The sequence below is a fragment of the Ochotona princeps genome, chromosome 2 (assembly GCF_030435755.1).
Source record: "Ochotona princeps isolate mOchPri1 chromosome 2, mOchPri1.hap1, whole genome shotgun sequence".
Lineage (NCBI taxonomy): Eukaryota > Metazoa > Chordata > Mammalia > Lagomorpha > Ochotonidae > Ochotona > Ochotona princeps.
The window spans coordinates 112,412,466-112,422,021 of NC_080833.1; the positions used below are offsets into that span (position 1 = coordinate 112,412,466).

General features: G+C 38.1%; 1 protein-coding gene across 1 annotated transcript; it reads right to left on the reverse strand.

The window, feature by feature from the left end:
• Positions 1 to 313: 313 nt before the first annotated feature.
• LOC101525199 (olfactory receptor 6P1) lies at positions 314 to 1,267 on the reverse strand. The gene has a single exon (XM_004589056.2). It carries the CDS (start codon positions 1,265 to 1,267, stop codon positions 314 to 316), a length of 954 nt encoding a protein of 317 aa, XP_004589113.2.
• Positions 1,268 to 9,556: the final 8,289 nt, after the last annotated feature.

Here is a 9,556-nt window from a genome sequence, read left to right on the forward strand (position 1 = left end):
AAGTTTCGAAATTTATACATGGCAGGATTATCATCCAAACACACTCACTCAAACTTTTCACATACCTTTTTTGGTACTCTTCATTTAAAAAAACATACAGATGGCTCTTACAGAGCTAGCTCAGCCTTATTTGGAAAGATCTGCAAAAAATCAACGCTTCAGCAACACTGGGTTCCATTAGAAATTATCGGACAGCATTTAGAGAAATCGGACTGATTGATATTTTATGTTTCCTTTAAGCCCTTTCTATAATTCCTTAGGAGGGTTCTGTTAAAACTCTAATGTATTTCCCCCTTGCAGGACACGCGGTGCCTCAGTCGGGAACATCCCTATGACAGTGACATCTTCCCAGTACTGTCTTCCTAAAGGCATCCTTCACCTCTGTATTTCTCAGGCAGTAGATAGCTGGGTTGAGGAATGGTACAATGACAGTGTAGAGCACAGAGATGATCTTGTTATGGTTGAACATGTACATAGCTCGGGGCCGTGCATACGTGAAGAGAGTGGATGAGTAGTAAATAACAACCACAGCCAGGTGAGAGGCACAGGTGGAGAAGGCTCTGTGGCGTCCCTGGGCTGTAGGGATCCTCAAAATGGCGGCAATGATTGCAGCGTATGACGAAACCACAGCCAACAGAGGGAGTAGAATCATCACCAGGGCCAGGAGGAAATCTACTAGTTCTGCTTGCTCCTTGTCAGAGCAGGTGAGGTTGAGCAGCGGAGAGATATCACAGAAAAAATGGTTGATGATGTTAGGTCCGCAGTAGGACAGTCGGGAAATGAAAAGAAGCTTCATCATAGAACTGAAGAAGCCACTGCCCCAAGAGGCAGCAGCAAGGCGAGTGGACAAGCTGGCAGGCATGAGACTAGGGTAACGAAGAGGCTCGCAGATGGCAAGGTAACGGTCATAGGCCATCATGGCCAGCAGGACACACTCGGTGCACGCTAAAGCAATGAAGAAGTAGAGTTGGGTCATGCATCCTGTGTAGGAGACTCTACCATCCTGTGTAAGAAATGCTCCCAACAGCCGAGGAATGGTGACATTGATGTACCAAAGCTCTAAGAAGGAGAGATGGCCAAGAAAAAAGTACATGGGGCGATGAAGGCTTGGAGTGAACCAGATGGTGGAGACAATAAGTGTATTCTCTAACAACGTTAACAGGTAAATTGCAAAAAAGAAGATGAAGAGGAGAAGCTGCAGGGGTGGTGACGTAGGGAAACCCACCAAGACAAAGTCCACTACGTGGCCACCACTCAAATTTCTCATGATTTCTGCCCACTTGAGTGTCTGAAAAATAGGAAAAAAAAAGATGGATCGGTGGATCTAGCTACTAACAACCCCTCACAGACAATAACCTCAAAATATGGTGATTCCGGGTATGATCAGTTATTGTCATATTTGTTCCATTCCCAATTTGAAGGAAAAGAGTCTCAGATTTGAACTTACATTCTGTAACGGCCAGCCTTCCCTGCAGTAGATATTTATAAATGCTTATGCCTGTTTTCACAATTAGCCTTTGTATTTTTTTCTTGTCTCGTTCATGGCATATTCTCTCCTCAATTCCCTCAGAAACACCTGCAGTCGCCTACGTGTTACAGCACCTGTATTCAATGTTTGTAAAATAAAAAAGTTTTTTTAAAAAAATTGTGACAATAAGCCATAGCTTGGAAGGTTATCTCTCAAAGGAAACTGGACTCAGGAAGTCATCACTCAAAAAAAATTGCTGAGTTCGTAGTACAAAGTGGTAGGACAGGAAAAGCCTTGGTACATAAAATGACTGTTGCGCTCCAAGAAGGCATGCTTTCCCACCTGTTTATGAGTACACGCTCGGTGCCAGAGTTGGATTGCCTCATTTGCAGGATGGGCATGGTAGGTGAAAAAGTAGCACCCCAAAAGTTGTACGAGTTCTTAACCCCGGAACTTGTAAACATTCCAAAGACTCTGTAAATGTGATTAAATGAAGGAATTTGAGATGGAGAGTCAATTCTGGCTTATTCAGGCTGAATTTAAATAAAATCTTGATTATTTAGAGGCCTTCCAGAGTGCCTAGTGGATAAAGTCCTCGCCTTGCACATGCCTAGATTCCATATGGGCAGCAGTTTGTATCCTGGCTGCTCCACTTCCCTTCCGGCTTCCTGTTTGTGGCCTGGGAAAGCAGTCAAGGACAGCCCAAAATCTTGGAATCCTGCAACCCTGTGGTAGAAGAAGAAGAACCTTCTGGAAGATGCTCCTGGCTCCTAGCTTTAAATCAACTCACTTCTGGTCATTGCTGCCACTTGGGGGAGTGATCCAGCAGATGGAAGATTTTTCTCTGTATCTCCTCTTTATAAATCTGACTTGTCAATCAAAGTATTAACTAAATCTTAAAAAAAAGAAAACAAAGAAAGTTACAAGATAATCTGAAAAAGGTTTACAGAAAGATATTCAGAGTGGAACACAGAAATTTGAAAAAGAAAAACAAACAGACAAAAAAAAATGATCTGCACTAAAGGAATAATGTGGTCTCAATATAAGAAATACCAGTGGCCACCAGAAGCTTATTCTGTCCTGGGACCCTAACACCTGGACTTCTAACAAGTAGTAATGTTTACAGACTCCTGGAATCCAGGGCTGTAAGAGAGTGATCAGTAATCCCTTGCTGATTTAAAATTATTAGATTCAAAGTAAGCAACTAGGGCAGGCGCCAGAAACTGATGGAGCTGGCAGCAAAACAGAAGAGGCAACATCTTGTCCCAGACCATCCTTCTGCGACTTTCCCATTTCCCATCAACAGTGTCAGGGTCTGATATCTTCAGGGGGCTTCTGATTCAGTTACAAATATGTAAAATGTTATTACTAATCACTTTCATTTTTGATTGGGCTTTGCAGTTTTCTTCATATTTTTTTCTTTAAGAAAATAATTTTAAAAGAAAGAAATCAGCTTCTGTAGTTTTAACATGAGATCCATTTGTTATAGATATTTGAATGTTACAGGGCTCTGAATTATGAGTGTTAACCTTTTAAATGAAGCTATTAAATGAATTATGGGTGCTAACCTTTTAAATGAATCCATTTCACTAATCCCTAATATGTTGAATAGCATATAAATGTCATTGGTATGATACCTAGTAATAATTATTGTAAAATGATATAAATTTGTCTTTAAAATGACAATGTTATAGGACAGTTTTATAACTCTAAATTTCTTATTGGTTTCTTTATAACTATACACATGCTTCTTGTCTTCTGTTCTTACATGATAATGTTATAGAAAATTTCTTTTTAAACACTAAATAATTATCACATATTAAACCAAAATAATTTTTATATGATCAGTTTTGGAAAAATTGTCTTATAATATTGATTGCACCTTTTTCACTTCATGGGTGAATCCATTGAGAATATTACTACAAGTAAGAAAGATTTAGCAGCAATTTATTTTTTGCTTTTCATTTAAAAACTATAAAGCCTGAGAAAATTAGTTCACACCAATGACATTGAAGTAGCAAGGCCCCTGGAATGAGAGCTATTTTGTTATGGTAATAACACTAAATTACCTGAACATTTTATTAGTTATATCCCAGAAATGATGCTGTAATATTTCATCCAAACCTTTCTTATTGATCTGCTAGGTGACAATTCAATTACCTTTAATTCCATTGATGTTGAAAGAAATAGATTGGAAACCACCAAATAACAAAATGATTTGGTATCAGGTGTTCCTAATTTTTTTAGCACTGATATTTCTACTATCACTAATTTTCACACTGTGTCACTTCTACGTGGTAGGATTATTTTATGTCTTTCTTCATAAAGAGGGAGAAAATGGGAAAGGAAAAATAAAACACTTTCTTGATCGGATGAAGAACAATGTCAATTTACTGCATATTTCTCTCTAAAAACAGACAATATATAGAATTTGGAGATGTTTTCATCATAAAAAGTGCTTGAAATGGAATATACATATATATTTACCTTAACTGAACATTAAATGACTTGTGTATATTGGATACTGTAAATCATTATAAATATACATATAAACTTTTTTTAATAAAAATAAAGATAATTCAAGTCTATTTTCTTGCCAAGACAACAGCAACAACAGAAAAAAAAAAACATTGATTTTAAGATGTGGTTATAGGGAGTTAAAGATCGGATAATTCCTTTGAACCTTAGAAAAACATTGTACCCTCAGTGACCCACAAATCTCACTGCTGTGTCAGATGGTTTTCTGAAAAAGGGTTGTCAGAGGATGTATAGGTGATGATGGTGGAGACGGGCTAAGAAGGAAGCTCAGAATGTCTCAGAATAGTCAATAGCAGAGGACAAGGAAAACTCAAAAATGGTATTGGATGGCTGGAGAAACCCAGGAACCAGTGCCAGGGAATGAGGTGCTGAAGCAGATAAGCGATGCCAGAAATCCTGAAAGGGGCTTGTGTCCATTACTCTAGTCTCAGGAAACAGAGCAGTGCATAAAGTACAATAAACACTCAGTAAATGTTGGTGGAATGAGTTTCTGTCCTGTCTTACATAACATTAGATAAGTTACTTCATTTAGATATGTGTTTGGCACATTTAGTCGACTGAACTAAATAAAAACTATGATTGCTTCCCACTTACACCACTGAAGGAAATTTGGTGGCAATTTTAACTTATCCAGGATTGGTCCTGAGGGTCAAATGAAAAAGTTGTTGGAAAATGGAGTTGTGAAGTGAGAGGTGACCTAGGGAAATCACTGTGCACTTCATTCTCTGCAGCCCACCACAGCTTACATAGGCTTTTTTATGCAACACAAACCTGAGAGAAGGGCCCATTCACATTAATTACTGAGTTGCGTTTTTCTGGCTCACAAGTTTAAGACTCACTGTCTCACTCTGTTAGCACTGGAAGCTTTCCATGACTTCAGGACACAATTATTGCCAGGGCAGGCAGCACTGCTCAACTAAGCTTACCATGTTAACAGTGGCACGGTGAGCTCTTTAATCATGACTCTGTCGTTGGACAGCTTGGATTCTGAAAACTAACTCATAACACATTACTACTTCTAGTAATGATAGAAAAAGCTGATAACTATGGGGTTGCCCCTGTTTTATTTTCACTCAGAACCAAGGAAATCTTTGCACATAGCTCTTTTCAGGACTCAATGGTTCTGATGTGATGTTGCATTCATTGCTCTCGGACGCTCCTTTTCACCATCACCAGGCTCTTCACAAGTGCTACTCATCCCTCTATGTAACATCCAGTCACATCAGAGTTATTTAAGAACCCATTGTGGTTTCTGCATCTGGTCTTCTGCACAGGAATGAACATAATAAACGTCTGTCTCTATGAAGACTCTTCCCATGGATCCCTAGCTTCTGTTCTTGTGATTGACTCTATTGATATCTTGGGCATGCTTATGTCTTCATCTGATTTTTCCTCCTTAAGAGTAGAAGACCACTTGTTTCCCAGTCCTATTTAATTCAGTGTTTTGTACAGGAGAAATAATGAACAAATATTTAGCAAATGAGTTAATAAAAGAGTAACATAAGTGTGTGGACATTAAGTGATCCTTCTCTCATCCAGAAATAGAAAATTTAGCTTGTTTTCTTGTCTGTGGATACATATTCTGGTTGTTGCTAATGATGTCTGCTATTCCTACATTAATAGTTCTTGTGACACGACAATTTAGTTCAAGCTGATTTACCCACAAAGTGGAACAAATAATTTATTTCAAAACTGCCATATTTAATTTCATAAGTCTTTAGATAGTCTTAGAACCAATTAAACATCACTAGGAGCAATCACATTGGTTATTTAAACCAGAAAAGTTAGCTGAATTCCCATCTAATGTCTAACTCCTGAATGTTGCATAAAGGGAACCTTCAGTAACCGGTATGACAGCCTGGCAATATTATAATTATTATAATTATTGCCTTCATTTGCATGTAAGTAACATATAGAGAAAACACAATAGTAAAATGTATTACTATACATAAAGGGTAGAATGCTGACTTAATTCTCATGCAAGTCCGAAGAATTTTACAATGATTATCTCTAGGTACAAATGGTTTAGAAAGAAGAGTGGTATTTTTTTCTTTAAGATCATGCTTCTGTGGAGATGGAATAGATAGGCAATCTGGCTACTGAGGTATTACAGTAAACACCCTCTACTGTAGGCATCCTTATGACATAAATAAATGTCCATGGGTATATCCAGACTCATTCATATACAAAAGCGCTTGTAGTTTGGCTTATCCAAGCACGGTAGTAAAAATCAGTAAATAGCTTTATTGGGTGGTGGGGATAAGAGAGGAATTTCATTTGAATTTAAACTGTATAAATGGACTTTAGGTGTGGACTTGGGGGCAAGAAAAGTTCTAACCACTAAATGTGCTAATATTGGTTCCTGGCTGTTACTGTTTCCTCTTGCTTTCAGGGTTCCCATAGACAATTCACTTCCTTGTTCGGCATCTTCATAAAGTCCTGGAATTTTGCCACTTCGACACACTAAAAATGTTCTTTACTTTTTTTTAACATTTTGAATGAATTCCCTAGTGCCATCTCCATAATCATAAATAAGATTGAAATGGAAAGGTAGTCACTGTGAAACATTTAAATTGCTAGGGTTTTTTTCATATTTTAGATTTGGGAAATTCCAAAGACTTTAGGGGGTGGGTGAGATATCAGAAATGAGAGAATTTAAGTGGTCTAATTTTAATTAAGGTCAAAATTTCCACAGTGACTCTAACTCTTCTCTTGCTGGTCCTCCATATTCACCTGCTTACCCTGTGTTTGGATGTCTGTCAGTTGTCTGGTTACCTGTTTCTTCTGCACAGGGTCAGTTGGCTCTCAGTCTTCTTCAATGAAGATGGCACTTTATGCGAGTTGCTGAGTTTTCTGTGGCAGGACAGGACAGAGACTTGCAGATGGGGCTATGCCACCTACCGGGACAGCAGTAGCCAACACTTATCTTCAGGGGTGTCCAACATCAGGGACATAGTCCCTTAGGACATATTGTCATGGTGACCTGTCTCTTCCCAACAAGACTGAATCCAAGTCACCTCAGGGAATATTCCTTCTAGGGCACAGGAGATAGGAACAGCAAGGCTTAGAGTTACTTAGATTAGCAGTGAAGTAGAATATAGTTCAATGTCTGAGTATCACTCATGTAGAAAACCCACAAAACTCATTTTTAGAAGTGTTGAAACAGATAAGTATGACAATTCAAGTCAAATGCAATTGAAGAAACAAAATAATAAAGTGAATGTGTTGTAGGTAAATGAATTCTGAAATTCATTAGACCATGCATTTTTGAAGAAATTACATGCGAAACTCTGGGCACATTTGTATTGTATCACTTCTCTGTGTCTATTTGTGAGAGGATGATGCATTCCATAGGCTCCATCAGGAGTGTCTTCTCTTTCTCTAACGTTTTGTAACCTTCTATAAGTAATACTGGGTTAGGAAGGTATTTAATGAAGACCTGAAGATGACTGGAGTGAGGATGCGCAGAGGAGCGGCAGCAGATTCCTCATTCTTGTTCAGCTAGTTTCTTCTTTGTAAAATAATGGCACATGTGTTTTCTTTGCCTCACAACTCTTGGTTCTTTGGTTGCTGTTCACTTACAGTCCTTGATTCTTGGCCTACTGGGTTTTTAATACCTTAGATAGTTTACCTCCTGAAAATTTTTCTAGGCTCCCCTATCACTAGAAGTGCTCAAGAGCCCAAGAGACCCTTGAAAGATGCAATAGTCAGGAGGCAGTGAACTAGGGTAAAACAGATTTTTCAGCAACACAGTGGTCATTCAGTATCATGTTATTTGACTTCACAGCATTGTAAATTTTTTTTATCTTTCTTCCTGCTGTTGTTTTTGTCTTACGGCTTTTCATTTGAGGGGATGAACAGTAACTATGTAATAGAGACTATCATATTCAGATGGGAAGATACAACACAATATGCATCTCTACTTCCAAATCAAAGATGGGCTTTCCAATGAAACTGTTAACTGCATCTTGACATTAGGATGCTGGACTCTTATAAGCCAGTTTAGACTATCCTAAAATCTGCCAAGTTCAGCAAAATTATGCTTCAACACTATAAACTGCTAAATACTAAAATGAAAATAGACATGAGACAGCTGAATAGTACCCTATAGCCATTTTAAGGTGTATAGAACCTGGTTGTATATAAACTAAAATTGAAATGTCAATGAAGTAATCACAGGATGTGGTTAAGAACTTGCATATTTTACCATGTTTGTTATTCAATACCATGTCAATTAGCTCCATAACGTTGTAAATTGTTGTTGATATTATGTTGGGGCTTTTAATTGATCAGGATTCTGCCAGCTCTGCCAGCTCTGCCAGCTCTGCGTTCAGACCAGAGATGAAACCATTGAATATATCTGTATAATAAGATGCTAGTCTCTGTGCTTGGTATATGCTTGCAATGAAAGAATCTTGACTGAATTTGAACTGTAATACTATAACAAGGTGGAGGAATCCACCATGGGGGGGAGGGTACAGGCAGGGATTGGGGGAATCCCTGAGCCTATGACACTGTGTCACATAATGCAATGTAATTAATAATGATAATAATAATAATGATAAAGGATGCTGGACCATCTGCCATTGTCCATGCCTACAATGTCAGGATACACTTAGACAGCAGAATGATGAACATGTGACTGTCTATAAAAGAGTATACTACTGTAATAATATGGTGAAGATTAGTGAGGGAAGGGAACTCGAGGGAGGTGGGAAGGGAAATCTCAGAGTCTGTGGAATTGTATCATCAAATAAATAAATGAATAAGTAAATAAACAAACATAAAAAGAGAGGGGAGCTTCCTCTTGCAGGCAATGGAACAGGAACTAACAGAGCATGGCAAGGCATCTGCTACATGAACAAATTGTTTACTAGTAAACTTGCTCTTGCTGTAGATGTGTAAATTCCCCCAACCCGCCTCCATTGTGCCAACATGACCCTCAATCACCAAGTCCTTCACTGCTGGACAGAAGACAATGTCTGTATCATTGAAATGTGGTATCTATTCATTCTCACAGGTGATTTTTGCTCACATTTTGTTCTGAAAATGTACCATGTTTTTTTCCATATTTACATCAATAATATTTTCACTTCCACTGTTGGAACTGGGTATTATATAGAATATTATTGTCAAAACTCTCGTTACTAGCCTCACACCTTTACTTCAGACCTGGATTTTGTTATTTTCTTGTTTGCTTGATGATTGACTACTGAATTACTTTAGTGAAATGCATGCTGCAATGCCACTGCAAAGTGAAATGTATGATGTCATTTTTCAGTATGCATAACTACACACACAGTCATGCACACACATATACACATAGTCACTCTGGGATAGCAGTAGTTTTGGCAGTACCCAAAATGAGTGTCCATTTTCCAGACCATACACAGTTGAAACTTCTAATACTGATTACTGATCACGCTGTTATTTTCAACAATCCTATGTAATGCAAGTTTTTTTTTTTTTTAGCAGAAAAATTCAGCTAAACTCAGGGTTTATATGACTGGAGAATACGTGATGTTGCATTTATGATTTGGTCTGGCTTTT

Excerpts from the sequence above, each read along its gene's own strand:
- LOC101525199 (XM_004589056.2), bottom strand. The coding sequence starts at position 1,267 with ATGAGAAATTTGAGTGGTGGCCACGTAGTGGACTTTGTCTTGGTGGGT.